The sequence below is a fragment of the Petaurus breviceps genome, unplaced genomic scaffold (assembly GCF_028583685.1).
Source record: "Petaurus breviceps papuanus isolate PSGF00001 unplaced genomic scaffold, PetGlider_PUasm1.0 91133, whole genome shotgun sequence".
In the NCBI taxonomy this organism is placed as follows: Eukaryota; Metazoa; Chordata; class Mammalia; order Diprotodontia; family Petauridae; genus Petaurus; species Petaurus breviceps.
In genome coordinates this window covers 19,980,047-19,997,557 of record NW_027187419.1, presented here as the reverse complement: position 1 = coordinate 19,997,557, position 17,511 = coordinate 19,980,047, and the positions used below count along the sequence as shown (strand labels likewise).

At 35.5% G+C, this 17,511-nt stretch overlaps 1 protein-coding gene across 3 annotated transcripts in view; it reads left to right on the top strand.

The window, feature by feature from the left end:
• The window catches only part of LOC138155104 (baculoviral IAP repeat-containing protein 2-like), a 34,661-nt gene that overhangs the window by 12,691 nt on the left and 4,459 nt on the right, over positions 1-17,511 (top strand). For 2 of the 3 annotated variants that reach the window (XM_069080157.1, XM_069080156.1), the window contains exons 4-6: positions 736-814; positions 2,273-2,321; positions 9,672-9,914. In XM_069080157.1, the coding sequence (XP_068936258.1) occupies positions 736-814; positions 2,273-2,321; positions 9,672-9,914 (371 nt within the window). Of the gene's footprint in view, positions 1-735; positions 815-2,272; positions 2,322-9,671; positions 9,915-13,497; positions 13,753-17,511 lie in introns of all 3 variants that reach the window. The other variant, XM_069080155.1, reaches the window with a different exon arrangement.

The window sequence follows — 17,511 nt, the reverse complement described above, 5'->3', positions numbered from 1 at the left end:
CTGGAGTTTGCCTCTTTGCTAAGATGAAGCAATGTTGCTTCTCAAAGCTGGAGTCTGCCAGTTCCCCTGCTTATTGTGAGGCATGTGGGGGTCCTGGGATTGGCATTACCTACTCCACTGCATGGGGGCTCAGCATCTGATGCTGGTTTGCTGAGTGGGCATTGCTGAGATGCTGCCTGTCCTGGACTGCATTCCCCATTTACTCATGTGAGATAGACTTTTACTGCTGATCTTTCAAGATTCTTGGGTTCAAAGATTGTTTCACTCTCTCTTTTTGCTGGTTCTGCCATTCCAAGATTTGTTTGGGGTAATATTTTGTGGTGGTTTGGAGGTGAGTATGGGAGAGTTACTGTTTACTCTACCATCTCGGCTCCTGGAAGTCCTTGACTGCTCTTTGGAATCTCTCCAGCTTATAGATGTCATTCCTGAATTTTTGCCTGGAAGTAAATACTAAATACTTGAGATTTCATCATTTTAAGTGAAACATAACCTCATAATACATATCATATACTATTGGTTGTCTGAAACACTGAATTTAGTGATTAGTTGTTTAATAGTGAGCTTGGAGATTAGAGATTCTTTTATATGATCAAGCAAAAACACTTAATGCTTCCTTTTAAAGATCCAAGTTAGACCTAAGAAGTAAATTGTTTAGAAGAATCATATCTTTTTATTTTTTAACATACAAAACGGTGGAACAAAATTTTAAAATGTTCTTTTCTGTTAATCTTTTAGGTGTGAATATTTGATACGAATGAAAGGACAAGAGTTTGTTGATCAAGTTCAAGCTAGGTACCCTCATCTCCTCGAACAGGTAAAAAGGAGTTACTGTAATTACCTGGACTAATAAATAGTCAATAATTCTTAATTAATGATTGTGAAAATATATTATTTAATATTTTTTAGAGAAAAAAATCAATATTATTACATTTGTGCTTTGAGCCCTTAGAACATGCAAAGCTTCCTTCATGAATACATAAGAAATTAGGATATCATTTTAACTATCTTCACTGGAAAAACCAAGTGAATGAAAATTTCATATTTCTCCAGGTGACAGATAATTGGAAAGGCAGCCCACTGAATCAGTTATTATTTATAATTCAGAGAAATGCTGTAGATGGTCATTGAGCTGGGCCCACAATTGAATTGTAGGAGCAGGAGATTAGACTGAATCACACAGAACTTAACTCTTCTAAACTCTTTATTCCCACAAAAATGCATCGGTAACAGTGGTACTATGAGGTACCACAAATTCATAAAAATAAGAGTGCAAGTTATGTAGTAGGCAAAGGGCAAGATGCACAGTGAATATAAGTAGTCTGACAGCCTATTATTGGTGATTAATTGCTATGAACCGTGACCTAAAAGTTTATTATAAAGGACCTGTAAAATTGGGAAATGAAGTAGTCTTAGTAGCAAATATAGTTTGAGTGGTACATGATATCCTTGATATTTAAAGGCTGATTTGGTGGGAGGAGTTGAAAACTTTGCCACAGAGTTGAAGTGTTGGTCCAAATGAGTGTATGATTTAAAGAATGCATTGCTGGATGGATGCTTTCATTAACATGAGTATACTTTCCTCGTGAAAGGAAGATAGACCTTCATACCTTAAGTAGAGTTGTCATTTTTTGTGTCAAAAATATTCATCCACCTGGTAGTTACTTTTTTCCATACATTGGTTGATTCCTAGATGACTCAAAATCTAACTTTTGAGAGAAATTAGAAGGCTTTCTTAACTGGAACCCTCCAGAGCTTTTTTTCCATTGGCATAGCCTTTGAGTATGCAGGATCATGCCCTATGCTACCCCACGCATCAGAGTAAGTTTTTTGGAAGCTATATAATATAAGCCAGTTAAATAAGATTTGCTAAGCTTAATGGAAAATATTCTTACACTTTTACTTTTAGCCAATTTCATGCTTTTCTAAAACTAGAGAGGCCCCTCTCCTCACCCCTCCAATCCTTTTTTCTCTGTAGGGTATTTATTCTTATCCCTTGCCCTGCCTATAATTGGGTTAGTTAAAAGCAGCTGTAAATGGGATCATATACTAGAATTCAGCATTTGTTATCTGAGACATATACATAGACTTATAAATAGGCAATTTCTCAAAAGTTTTAGTGTGGTTTAAGTTTTATTAGCTCAGACTTCACATGCTTTTATAGGTTTTGTCAAAATTTTGATGTGATTGTTTAGGTACTAAATTCTTATCATTTTTTCTATTTGCAAATAATTTGAAATTTACATTGTTTCCTATTCTGTCTTCTCTTCTGTAGCTGTTGTCAACTTCAGATGTTCCAGGGGATGAAAGTGCTGATCTACCAAGTATGTGAAATGATATTTTGAATTTATATAAGAAATGGCTAGAAAAAAATAATAATGAAAGTATGTAACAAGAGTTGTGAAATTAATTTAAAAAAAAAAGATGAATCAGGGGTGGAGTTTTGATTACATACTATATTATGTATATGGTACCAGGTTCTTTGATAGGGTAGATCCAGAGAAGTATGAGACACTTGACCTGGCCCCCAGACTACTTACATTGTAGTTGGGGAGACAAAACACAAATATACAAAGATATCATCAATTATTTTGTATTGTTAGCTAAGTTTCAGCTTACTGGTATAGACAAATTAAGGAAAGGAATAAGTTATTTTAGAGGAGATAGTGATTGCCAAAATGAATTTTCACTTTTTACAAAGTTATATAAAGAATCACATAAGATACCATATATTTTGTATTTTGAAGGCAAGGATAGGAATTTTTCTTTGCACTTATTTTAGAAATCTGCCTCTAACCATGTCTGTTTTAAATAATACATTAAAAATTAAATTTTGGACACTTTAAAAATTAAATTTTGGACACTGAGGATTCTTTTCCACTTTCCTCAGGTTCTTGAACTTACTTGCTCCTTCCCTTACTCTTAGCAGATGACTTTGCCTTCTCTTTTACTAAGATGCTTTAGGTATCTTAAATGAGTTCTCCCTAAGACAATGTCTTATAGCAGAACAGTAGATTTGGAGTAAGAGGATATGGGTTCAGAATCAGAGTATGACCTTGGGCAAGTCACTTAACCTCTGTTACCCAAAATTTCGTCTGTCAAATGGGGGTAATAATAGGACCTCCCTCTCAGGATTGTTGTGAGGATCAAATGAGATTATATTTGTAAAGCACTTATCACAAAGCCTGGTACATGGTAAGAATAGTAAGTATTAATATAAATGCTAGCTATTGTTGCTATCATCATTATTTTCATTGTTATTTACTTCATGAGTGAATTGATAATTTATGAAATGGGGGCAGAAATGTCCAGTTCCTTGGGTATTCGCTGTGGAAGTCCACAATGGCAGGGAAGTGGGGCTGCAAACATACTTTAATAATAAGCACATAGGGCATGGGGGGCACAAAGCACATAAAAGCAGAGACAAACAATGAAAGGGTTATGGTTTGGGAATGGGATGGAATGGTGAAGGAAGGCAGGCATTGCCTGCCAGGAGGAAGATGGAGAAGGCAGAAAGGCTCAATCACTCACATAACCATGGATTAGAATAGGGAGCACTTGGCAGCATGGACTCCATGGAACACGGAAGAATGCTTGGGGGTGGGGGTGGAGGTGAAGGAGGGGGAGTGGTATAGGAATTTGAGGTCTCGTTTTTATAGGTTTTCTTTTGATGGAGGGAAATATTAATTCTTATCTGGAGTTAATTTATTAACATAGCCAAATCATTTCAGAATTGCCAGTAAGACTTTAAAGTTGATATGTGCACATTGTCTCAAAATTATCAGTACCTTTTGGTATTATGTGGATGTCTGGAACTTGTCTGAGATTTTCATATCATTGTCTTTGTAGCTTCTGCTGATTTGGCACATATTATCAGGATGTAAATTTGGTTAATATATGATATATTTCATTGATCTACTTTTTAAAAATTTTATTGATGTAAGCAATTAGAAATAGAAATTTTCCCCTAAGTAGTGCTTTGCCTACATCCCATAAATTTTGCATGTTGTCTCATTGTTGTCATTTTCTTTAATGAAATCATCAATTAATTATTTCTATGATTTGTTCTTTGACCCACTTGTTTTTTAGGATTAGATTATTTAATTTTCAATTAATTTTTAATCTCTTTTCCGTTGTTCATTATTGAATGTAATTTTTGTTGCATTATGATCTGAAAAGGATGCTTTTACTATAGGCTTTTCTGCTTTTGGTTATGAAATTTTTATATCCTACTACATGATCAATTTTTGTGTAGGTTCTGAGAAAAAGGTATATTCTTTTCTATTCATATTCACTTTTTTTCCTGAGATCCATCATGTCTAACTTTTCTAGAATTTTATTCACTTTTCTTAACTTCTTCTTGTTTATTTTTTGGTCAGATTTATCTAGTTCTGAGAGGGAAAAGTTGAGGTTCCACACTAGTATAGTTTTATTTTCTGTTTCCTTCTATAACTTACTCAACTTTTTAAAAAATTTAGATGCTGTACCATTTGGTGCATATGTGTTTCGTATTGATGTGACTTCATTGTCTGGTATCTTTCAGCAAGATAGTTTCTTCCTTTACCTCTTTCAGTTAGATCTATTTTTGTTTTTGCTTTCTCTGAGATCATTATTGATTCCTCTGCTTTCTTTGCTTCAGCCAAAGCATAACATTCTGCTCCAGCCCCTTTACCCTATGTGTATCTCTCTGCTTCAGATGTGTTTCTTGTCAATAACATATTGTAGGATTCTGGTTTTTAGTCTGTTCTGCTATCTGCTTCTGTTTTATGGGTGCATTTATCCCATTCACACTTACAGTTATGGTTACTATTTTGCTTCATTCTGTCTTTTGCTTATTTATCCTCCCCTCTGTCTTACCCACTACCCTTTCCTTCCTCACAAGTGTTTTACTTCTGATAACCACCTTCCCCAATATGCCTTCCCTTTTATCTGTCTCCAACCCCCACCCCCCATTATTCTCATCCCTTTTTAATTCCTTAGAGGGTAAGATAGATTTCTATATCCAACTGAATGTGTATATTATCCTCTCTTTGAGTGAATTTTGATGAGAGTAAGGTTTAAACTTTGCCTGCCACCCCTCCCCCACCCCCATCTTCCTTTCCATTTTAATAGCTCTTTCGTGTGGGATAATTTACCCCATTCAATCTCCACCCTCCTTCCAGTGCAGTTTTCTTTCTCATTTTGTTTTCCTGGGTATCGCCCCATTAAAGTCATCTTATATTCACGCTCTCTGCCTGTATATATATACTCCATCTAATTTCTCCTATAAAGTTAAGAGTTACAAATATTATCTTGCCATATAGAACTATAAACAGTTTAACCTTATTGAATTTCTTATGTTTTCTCTTTCTTTTTTACCTTTTTATGTTTCCCTTGAGTCTTGTATTTGGAGGTTACATTTTTTATTCAGTTCTGGTCTTTTAATTAGAAATGCTTGAAAGTCCTATTTTGTTAAATATCCTTTTTTCCCCCTGAAAGATTTCCTTCTGGCTTGTGGGGGTGGTGGGATTAGGGGAGTGAGGAGGGGTGTTGCCTCCCTTTTGACCTCCCCTGGGTATGGAGTTTAGCTGCTGCCTTGCTCCAGGGGTAGGTGATTCTTGGTTGTAATCCTAATTCCTTTGCCTTCTGGAGTATCATATTCCAAGCCCTCTTGTTATTTAATGTGGAAGCTGCCAAATCCTGTGTAATCCTGATTGTAGCTGCATGATATTTGAGTTGTTTCTTTTTGGTTGCTTGCAGTATTTTCTCCTTGATCTGTGAGCTCTAGAATTTGGCTATGATTATGATGTTCATGGGTGTTTTAATTTCGGGATCTCTTTCAAGCAGTGATCAGTGGATTCTTCAAATTTCTGTTTTGCCCTCTGGTTTATTAGAACCAGTATCAGGGCATTTTTCTTTGATAATATCTTGAAAGATGTCCAGACTTTTTTTTTTCTTTTTAATCATTGCTTTCAAGTAGTCCAGTAATTCATATATTATCTCTCCTGGATTTATTTTTTAGGTCACTTGTTTTTCCAATAGACATTTCACATTTTCTTCTTTTACTTTTTTGATTTTGTTTTATCATATGTTGATGTCTCATAGAATCATTACTTTCCACTTGTTCAGTTCTGATTTTCAAGGAATTATTTTCTTCATTGAGCTTTTGTACTTCCTTTTCATTTGGCCAGTTTTATTTTTTTAGGGAGTTATTTCTTTGGTGAATTTTTGTATATCTTTTCACATGCTATTGACTTTTTTTTTCACAATTCTCTAGCATTAATCTCATTTCTTTTCCCAATTTTTCTTCTACTTCTCAAATTTGCTTTCTGAAATCCTTTTTAAACACTTCCAGGAATTCTTTTTGGGTCTGAGACCAAATTGGATTTTTCTTTGAGGCTTCACATGTAGCCATTTTGTGACACTTTTGTCCTCTTCTAAGTTTATGCCTTGAACCTCCCTGTTACTATTAGAACTTCTGTAGGCAAACTCCTTTTTTTTTTTTGCACATTTTTTTCTGCCTTTTTTGGTGACTTGTTTTTTTCATGGGCTCTGGTTCTGCACTGTCACAAGATTTTTGTGCTGGTGCTCTGGGTCTTACTACTGGATTTCACTGGATTTCAGGATTTAGCTGCTTGCTTCCTCTGGAGGGTAGGCTTCCCCTTCTGGCTTGTACTGGGGGGTGGGATGGTGAGCCTCCCTGTTGACCTCCCATGGGTATGGGGTTTAGCTGCTGGCTTGCTCCAAGGGTAGGGCTCTACTGCTGGGTTGCTATGGAAACAGTATCTCTGCTCTTCCTGTTGGCCAACCCTGAGGTGGGACTTCAATACTGGTCAGCAGTGGGATCAAGGCCTAACTGGTGACTTGTGCTGGGAGTTGGGTTGCTGGGGTGGGACCTTGCTGGTGGATTGTTCCAGCTAAATCAATTCCTCCCCTTCTCCTAGATTCTCATTATTTTTGTTTATCTCTGCTTTTAATCAGTCTTTTGGGATCAAGAAGTTTGCTTCCATTGTGATTGTTCCCTTCCTGGGTATTATTACCTATCTTATCTCAGATTCAGGTTTGCTCTTTTCATCAGAAATGCTTGAAAGCCTTCTATTTCATTAAAGGTTATTATTTTTTTTTTAACTTTCTGGGCTTCTGCTGGTAGTCCTTACAGGGCAAAAAGTTCTCAGCTGCAAACCTATATCTTTTGGTTTTTTTGGAATATTGTATTCCAAGGTGGTTTCTGATTTTTAGGAGAAGCTATCAGGTGTTGTTTAATTCAATCTTGACTGTAATTCCTCAGGACTTCCAACACCTTTCAGGATCTTTGTAGCATTCTTTGTCCCGAGAGCTCTGGTTTTTGGATATGACAATTCTGATATTTTTCCTTTAGAATGGTTCCTTTTAGGAAGTGATTGGTGGGTTCTCTCTTTTTACTTTACCTTCTGGCATCTTAGGGGAGCAGTTTTATTGTCCATTTTTATTACCTCTGGAGGGTAGGCTTCCTTTCTTGCTTGTACTGGGGTGGTGGTGCCTCCCTGTTCACCTGTTGGTCACATGTTTCTTTGCTCATACGTAGTAGAAGTTAGCCCTGCACTGGTGCTAATTTTGCTGGAGGGTCATAACTGAGTTTGCATTTCTGGAGTGGAAGAAGTCACTTATTGTAGTTTCTCATTGGATTTCTTGGCTAGTATTTGAGATGGTACATTCTTTAGGGATTTGCTAGATTAGATATGTGGGAACTGGGAGGCCTGTTCATTGTTCAGGTGACTTTCTTGGCAGGATATCCTTTGTTTTGTTTTAGCACTAAATTTATTGAAAGTAGTTTCTGTCTAATGCCTCTATTTCTTAACTACTTCCCCCCTTACAATCTAGTTTTTGCTTGGCTTTATAAAAGAATCTTTCTCTAATCTCCAAACTCACTGTCAAACAACTGATCACTAAATTCAGAGTTTTTGTTCTCAGTCCTTGGTCTTCTTTACCTAAAAAGCTCTGCAGTATTTTACTCTGTTCTCCATCCTTTCTTTGACTTCTGTGGAGCTCTAGTATTCTGATTTGGCTCTCCTGTCTCATTATTCTGTCCTTAATCTCTGTTGTTGAATTGTCTCCCTCTTCCTATTCCATAAATGTTGGTATTCTTCAGAATGTTCAGGTGTTCATTTTTTCTCCCCCCTCCATCTTCCTCTCCCCTCCATCGCTTTCACTTCTCTTCCCCTCTCCTCTTCTCTCTCCTTCCTTCTCTCTATCTCTTCCCCTCTCTTTTTTTCTCTTATGGTAATATCTTCTGTTATGGTTTAGCTACCACCTGAAGACAAAATTTCTATGCTACTTTAAGATTTACAATGTCCTTCCTACAATAGTGTTTGTTCACATTCCCAACTCTTACTTTGTGTATTGCCTTGGGCAAATCACTTTCTCTTGGCCTCAGTTTCCTGCCCTAATTTAAAAAGACAAGGTAGGACTAGATGTCCTCAAAGTTCCCTTCTGGCTCTTAAATCAATAATCCTATAAACTTTGAGGAAGGTAACATGCAGTAGTACTATCCCCCATTTTATAGATGAGGAAACTGTGACCTAGAGAAGATAAATGACTTAGCCATGTTTATATAGTAAATATGCCAGCTCCATTCTAGTCAGTCTTTTCAAGGTCGACTGACTTTGTTATGCTATAATGCCTTTTTGCTAATACAGTTGATTCACAGATGTTTTTCTCTAGCCCATTCTTTCTTCAGACCTCCGCATCTAACTGCTGGTCATATCCAATTGGATATCTAGCTAGATCAAATTCAACTTATCCAAATATCAAGTTCATCTTCCCTCCATAACCTCTTTTATTCTTGATTGCTCTATTTTTGTTGGTGGAAAGCACTATTCTAATCATCATTTGAGATAGAAACTTAGTTATTTTCTACCTTCTTCCTCTCCTTTGCCCATCCACATCTAATCTTGCCCCTTCTTTTCCATTCCCACTTCTGCCATTCTAATTCAGACTATATATAACAGCCATCTGTAAGTACCTTATGTTCCAATCACACTGGATGAGCTCTATTCCCCAGACACATCCATATATATGCTTCCTGCCTTTGCTTTACCTAGAAGCACATTCTCTTCTTTCTCTGAACTTCCACTGATCTTTGTTCAAGTTCCTCTTTAACAGATTCTGTCTGGATTATAGTTTTACTTCCATGCCTTATTTCTTCCTATAGTTTGTAAGGTCATTGAGCAGAGAGATGTTTTACCAAGCCTTTAATAAGCTCCTAGTATAGGGTTTGCACATAATAGATATTAGATATATGTTGAATGAGTAAGATTAGAAATATATTATGAAATAATACTTTATACTTTCATAGAGTTTTTATAGTTCACTGAGTGCCTTCATATAGATGATTTCTCTCATCCTCAAAACAGTATAAGCAAGGCAGATGATATCCCCATTTTGAAGATGAAGATCTTAAAATCAAAGTGATTGTGACTTACCAAGGTGAAGTAGCTAGAGTGGCAGAGCTGAGACTCAAACCCAGGTCGTCTGACTTCAGGTCAAGTGTTCTTTCCCCTTTACCACTTTGCCTGTTGTGGTTTGTATTTTCATTTTCATAGTAGTTTGATCTATGGTATATATAGTATAGTAGTATGACTGTATATATGAATCTATAAACTAATCTATGAATCTCTAATTTAAAATTTATTCTTATATATGTTATTTTCAAACAGTTATTCATTTTGGACCTGGAGAAAATAATTCTGAAGATGCAGTCATGATGAACACTCCAGTAATTAAATCTGCTTTGGAAATGGGCTTCAATAGAAATCTGGTAAAACAGATTGTTCAGAGTAAAATCTTAACAACTGGAGAAAATTATAAAACAGTCAATGAGGTTGTATCAGATCTCCTCAATGCAGAAGATGAAAAAAGGAAGGAGGAAAAAGAGAGACAAACTGAAGAAATGGCATCAGGTGTGTATTGGATATTTAGTCACATGCAGTCAATCTGTAGTTCATACCATTAATGTAGAATTTAATCTCCTAATGTTTGGAAAAGTAGTTTTCTTGAGCTTTGTAGCACTCCTTTCCTTACTAATACTTGTAAATGCCTTTTCTTGAAAAATTATGTTTTAAATAATGAAATGAGGTTATTAATTTTTGTTCTGCTCCTATGATACTGTTGTTCATTACCTTCTGTCACAGTTGTGTTAAAGAAATTGTAATTGACTTTGGCCCTTTTTATTTTATAAGCATTTGTGTAGAGTAGCGGCGTTTAATTCAGTAGTAATGGATCCCAGAGGGCAACTTATTGATTTAGAAAACTACAAGTTAACATTATGCTTTATTGTATTTTTATTTATTTTGTTAAACATTTCCTAATTATATTTTAACCCAGTTTCTGCTGCACTTGAGAGGTCATCTCTGGTGTAGAGTACTATACTGTATTGTCAGGAATTATAGGATTTACAGCTAGAAGGGACCTTGGAGATTGATGGATGGAACCTATATACATTAAGCATTTACTCTGTGCTAGATATTGTGCTAAGTTCCAAAAGATACCCACCCCAAAGAGCATGTAAGGTTGTCTTTGAACTCATGGAGTTTATATTCAAATGGATGAATATATCACATAAGGCAGTACTGAAAAGAGGGAGGGGGGTGGACATGGTGTTGAGATTGCAGGAAGTGGCTGTGACATGGAGGTCTGGTTCTGTCTAAGATAAAGGAGAAGGCTTATCAGAGCTGAAGGGAATAATAATAGTGATAATGATAAAAGCTAAAACATATGTATATGCATGTTTATGTATACTGTGTATGTGTATATATGTGTACATGTATATATGTTTACACACATGTACATGCACACATATTTTTGTGTACACATGTGCATGAATGAAAAATGCTTACTGTGTGCCAGGCACTGTGCTGAACTCTTTACAATTATAATCTTTATTATCTAATTATTTAGATAATTATTTTTTAGATAATTTAGATAATTATTTATTATCTAATTATTTAGGCCTCACGATAACCCTGGGAGGTGTTAGTTGTTTGTCACATTTTTTATAGATGGAATTGAGTCAGACGGTGACTTGCCCAGAATCACAATAGGTAGTAAGAGTCTGAGGCCAGATTGGAAATTAGACAAAGTATTACAAATATTCAGATGATTTCTAATAGGATGAAGATAGAGAATAGGACGATGAACTAGAGATATTGTAGTTTAGTTTTCCTTATTTTACGATAAGGAAATGAAGGGTTAGAGAGGCTTAATTGACTTACTCAAGGTTACACACTAGTTGTAAGTAGCAGAGATCATATTTGAATGGGTCTTTGACGAAATCCAGATCTAATGGCTCTTTCAGCTCTCCCACACTGTTCCCAAAGAGATAAGAGACCATTAAAGATAAAGTACCTATCTCTAAGAGCCTACAGAATAGTTGGTAAGAAAAAAATTTTGTGCAGATGAACAAGAACACTACAAAAGAGCCTTAAGTGCAAAATAAAACGAGAAATGTTATACAGAGAATTTATAGTGATTAGAATATAGGGTAAGATTAGTAAGGGGTTCCTAGTGGAGGGAGGGGGGGCCTTTTTAAGTAACATCTTGAATGACTATTTCATTTATTTATTTATATATATGTATATATATATATTTTTTTTTACTGCATTTTACTTTTCAAGTTATATTTATATCTGTTACCTCACGTGATCATCTCATGCTAGCAAAGCAATTTTAAAGGAATTAGGTATATTATTTCAGAGAGTTGCTAATGGCATTTAGCTGAAAAAAAAACCAAACTTCTGCTTAATTTGAGAGAACCAAAAAAAATCACGCCTTAAAGTCACATGGATACTTCCTTTAAAGAAAAATTGAAATTATTTTAACTTTCCTAGAATTGTTTCCTCCTAGAATGGATCACATATGATCTTGGTTCAAATCTCAGCTTTTACTGCTTACTGCCCTTTTTAATGCTTTGTTAGACCATAGAGGCATCATGTTCCTAGATTAGAGAAGTGATAGTCACATTGTACTTTGCCTTGGTCAGACTACATTTGTGATACTGTGTTCAGTTCTGGTAGCTACTTTTCAGGAATGACATTGATGAGCATCCTGATGACAACTAGGATAATGAGTTCATGCTTTATGACAATCAGCTGAGGGATGTAGTCTAGAGAAAAGAAGACTTTTGGGGGATGTGATAGTGATCTTTCAAGTATTTTGAAAGGCTGTCCTGTGGCAAAGGGATTAGACTTGTTTATTCCCAAAAGACAGAACGAGGAACAATGAAGGAAAGTTACAGAGAGATGAATTTAGACTTGATATTAGGTAAAATTTTATTACAGTTTTACACTGTGAACTCCTTGGGAGCAGGGACTGTCTTTTGCTTTTTTTTTCTTTTTTTTTTGTATCTTCGCTTCACACAATACCTGGAACATAGTAGATGCTTAATAAATTTTTATTGACCAACAAAGCAATTTTTAGTTGCCTTGGAAGGGGGTAGTGTTTTCCTTATAAAGATCTTCAAGCAGAGATGAAATGACCATTTGAGCTTGTTATAGAGAGAATTCTTGTTCAGATATAGGTTGGCTTAGACAAGTGCTGAAGTTTCTTCCATCTCTTGACGTTCTGTGGTTTCTTAAATTGTTATTGAACTCTGAGCACCATTTTTTATGACATTTTTGTACTATGAAGCTTCTTTTCCTTAGGATCCTGAATTCTTTTCATGATTTTCATTTCTTAAACTTTTTCCAAATATTTAAAAAAATCTCATCATAAAAATTAGATTGATAAATTTTGCTGGTTGGGAAGAGTATTGCTTCTTAAGGGAATGGGTGCAGTTTGGAAATTGAGTATTGTGCAATATACTGGGAAGGTAAGAGTAGAAATTGCAATTAAATATAAATGATAGATTGCTGTAATTTTGTACCCATGCCACACAAAGCAGAGCAATTCCAGATGAATGTTTTTGTAGTGGTTTTGAAGAGTGTGAAAAAGGTTTCCTTTTCCTGTCAAGGAAAGTAACTATTAAAAAAACTTTTTTTTTGAAGTTGAAAAATAAATGGAAATAAATATGGCATATAACAGACATAATATAGTAGTAACATCAGAAAAATGTGAAAGAATACTAATATGTAAGATTTTTTAAAATTTAAAAATGTTCTGTTAACCTTCTTAATTTGTGAAAGTAGTATATGGTAGAGACATTAAAATAAAATCATGTGTCTTTTTTTGGGGGGTGCCTATTATATTGATACTTAAATTACAGACTATTAAAATTATTCTATATTTGAGAGGCTGCAGGTTCCCATCTCTGGTTTAGACTAAAAAAGGCACGTATAGGTAAATAAAAGCAGCAGAGTTTAAGGTTCAAATCTGTTCCCAATACAAGTTTTGTGACACTAGAGAAGTCATTTAATTTCTTTGTGCTACAGGTCACAGGTTGCAACTGTCTTGATGAAAGGAATCCCCACACTAGGAATTCTACACTTTGAAATGAGATTATTTGGGTAGTTTTAAGTCTGATGTGATTTTTTTCTCTTTTCAATAAAGATGACCTGACATTAATTCGGAAGAATAGAATGGCTCTGTTTCAGCATTTGACCTGTGTACTTCCTATCCTGGATAGTCTCTTAACATCGGGTGTGATTAATGAGCAGGAACATGATGTTATTAAACAAAAAACACAGACGTCTCTACAAGCAAGAGAACTGATTGATACCATTTTAGTCAAAGGAAATGCTGCAGCCAGTATTTTTAAAAACTGTCTCAAAGAAATTGATTCTGTGTTATATAACAATTTATTTGGTAAGTTTGTAGGGAAACTTTTAGGAATGCGATGGATTTGTTGAGAGGTATTTTCATTGGTTTATATCAGTTAATACAAATAATGTAAGAAAGAGTTCATTCTTTTGCAAAACAGTGGACATTTTTGTTGTCATGGCAGTATTCTTATCCCCTTTCTGTTCTACACCTGCTACTTAAAAACCCCTGTTCTATTAGTAAGTTGCCCTTCATCCTCAGTCATTCTTCCTTTACTGTGCTGGTTGCTTCTTTTTTTTTTTTTGCTCCATCTCAAAAGAGCCTATAGATAGGATTAGTATATTCTTTGTTCTACACTGCCACTTCTAGATTGTTCTGCCACCATCACACCACCTTTTATCCTTTGAAAGTTTGTGATCTGCTGAGCCCATGCTCTTCTGATTTCTTGATTTCCAGAATAATTTTCCACCTTTCTCCATGCCTTTGTTACCTGACTGCCATGCTTATTTCCCTTCCCATCCCCCTTTTTCCCAGCCACTATCCTTATAGGCCTCACTCTCCCAGCTAATGATATACCTAATACCTATACAAGTCCTTCAGTTTCTCAGATTCTGAACAAATCCTTCTGCCTCATTTACCTACTTGGGTGGTTATAGTTTAGACCTCACCATAACCTTAAAACTACCCCATGTCTGAGATCTTAAACTCAGAATTTTTACTTTCTGACAACAGTCTCTTATTTTCTATGTCTGTTCCTTTTCTTGTTCTATATCTATTGTTTCCTTTCATCATGACCTTTGTTGTCTTGATCTTTTGCTATTTTTGGAACCCATCAATTTGCTTGTGGCCTTACTTTTTCCATATCATTGATTAGTAATTTCAGTAAAGTCTTCTCTTTCTTTCTTTCTTTCTTTCTTTCTTTCTTTCTTTCTTTCTTTCTTTCTTTCTTTCTTTCTTCCTTCCTTCCTTCCTTCCTTCCTTCCTTCCTTCCTTCCTTCCTTCCTTCCTTCCTTCCTTCCTTCCTTCCTTCCTTCCTTCCTTCCTTCCTTTCTTTCTTTCTTTCTTTCTTTCGTTTTTGGAGGGGGGAAGGCAGGGCAATTGGGGTTAAGTGATTTTCCCAAGGTCACACCGCTAGAAAGTGTTAAGTGTCTGAGGCCAGATTTGAACTCAGGTCCTCCTGACTCCAGGACTGGTGCTCTATTCACTGCACCACCTAGCTGCCCCAAAGTCTTCCTTTTCTACCTTTGACTCCTGTTTACTTACTAATCTTCATCCCTTCCCAGCATCTACTTCCTCTGTTCTTATTCCCAAAAAGATGAACACTATTTGAGGAAATCATGAAATTCTATTGATTGGGTCCCACCACAAATTATATTCTTTATCATTTGTCCTCAGTGCTACATGACAGTCTTTTTATTTATCACATTGACTAGTGCATTTCTACATCTTCTCAAGTCCCCAGTTCCACCTTAGTCTCAAGTTCACCTTTAAAAGATTGAAGCTATCCAAAGTACACTTCTCTGACAGCCCTTCTTTCCTCCTCTTTTAAATCTCTTTACCCATCATTTTTTCCCTCCTTTCCAGTATTAGAAGAAAAGGCAACTTTGTTCCTTGCCTTTTTTTAAAAAACAAGTTTTATTGATATATTTTGGGCTGTCTTTTATCTCACTGAAATTTTCCCTGGCACTTCTTACCTTCTCCCAGAGAGCCATCCTATGTAACTAATATTTCTTAAAGATGAAGAAAAAGAAATTGGTACTGACTAGCTCTTCTTGATATATTCCCTAGGACCTTCATCAGTTACCCTCACTTGTTTTTACACATTTCATTCTCTCCCCCTCTTCTGGCTCTTTCTCCTCTGACAAAAGACATGTTTGCCTTTCCTATATCCTAAAATTTCTCTTTCCTTTGAACTTAAAATTTAAAAATTATATATTGATACTGCTTATTTCTTCAAGCTCTTCTTTTCCCTTTCATTGCTGAATTGTAATCTATACTCACTATATTTCCTCACTACTTATTCACTCATCAGACTCCTAAAATTTAATTGCCTTTCTCTCAACTAAAATGTTTTTTCTGAAGTTAATGACCACTGTATCAAATTAATGTATGTGGTTTGTTTTTGTTTCTTTTTTAGTTTTCACCTTGCTTGATGTTTGTAGCCTGTTGATTTTTCACCCCTTCTTTGATAACCTTTCTTCTGTTGGTTTGATTTTGTTCTCATAATTTTTTGACTGACCTGTCTCCTCTCTCTAAAATGTGACTCTCCAGTTTTGATTTTGGCCCTATTCTGTTTCTACACTCCCACTATTGATAGTCTTATCCATTCCTCTGGCCATGCAGAAAACAGTTAAGCTTTCTACAAGATATCTCAACTGGGTGACCTCTAGATGTTGAAAACTTAACATGTCCAAAACCACAGTCTTCATCTTTGCGCCCCCTCTCTGATTTTTCTATTTGATGCTCTCAACTTGAGTAGTCTTTTTTTTTTTTAGTTTTCCTTTTTCTTGTCTTTATTAATTTGTTTGTTTACTTTTAGTTTACAAGATTCAGTTCCACAATCCCCTGAGTTTCAAATTTTCCCCTCTTCCTTCTCCCCCCCTCCCCCCGCCCATGGCGGCATGTAATCAAGTATAGGATCTGCAAATACTTTCACATTAGACATTAGGTTGTAAAGAAGGATTGTAACCAATAGAATGAACAATGGGAAAGAGGAAACAAAACCAAATAATAAGAAAGAGCAGGTAGTTTGCTTCAGTCTGATTTCAAACTGTTCTTTCTAGTTCTTTCTCAGAATGTAGACATCTCTTTCCATCATGAGTCTTTTGGAGTTGTCTTATAACCTTGCTTTGCTGAGAAGAGTCCAGTCTATCAAAGTTAGTTGTCACACATGCTTTGTGTCTGTAATTGTGTACAAAATCTCCTGGTTCTGCTCTTCTTATTCAGCATCAGTTTGTAAAAGTCTCTCCAGGTAAATATGAAGTCCGTCTGCTCCTCATTTCTTATAGCACAATAGTATTACATTTCATTTGTATACGACAACTTGTTTAGCCATTCCCCAATTGATGGTCATCCCCTTAATTTCCAATTCTTTGCTACCACAAAAACAGCCACAACAAATATTTTTGTGCATGTGGGTCTTCCTCCTGCTTCTATGATCTTTTTGGGATACAACCCTATAAGTGGTATTACTGGGTCAAAACGGTATGCAATTATTTTTAACCCTTTGAGAATAGTTCCAGATTGCTCTCCAGAATGGTTGAACCAGTTCACAACTCCACCAACAATGCATTAGTGTTCCAATTTTTCCACATCCTCTTTAGCATTTGTCATTTTCCTGTTTTGTGATCTTAGCCAATCTGACTGGTGAGATGTGGTTACCTCAGAGTTGTTTTGATTTGCATTTCTCTAATCATTAGTGATTTGGAGCATTTTTTCATATGCTTATAGATATCTTTAATTTCTATCTCTGAAAATTTACTGTTCATATCCTTTGACCATTTATCAATTGGGGAATGACTTGTATTCTTATAGATTTGACTCAATTCTCTATATTTTAGAAATGAGGCCTTTATCAGAGACATTGGTTATAAAAATTCCCAATTTTTCACTTCCCTCTTAATCTTGGTTACATTGGCTTTGTTTGTACAGAAACTTTTCAATTTAATGTAAAGATTATCCATTTTGCATTTTATAATGTTCTGTAACTCTTGTTTAGTCATAAAATCTTCCCTTCTCCATAAATCTGACAGGTGAATTATTCCTTGCTTTCCAGATTGCTTACAGTATCAGTCTTTATACCTA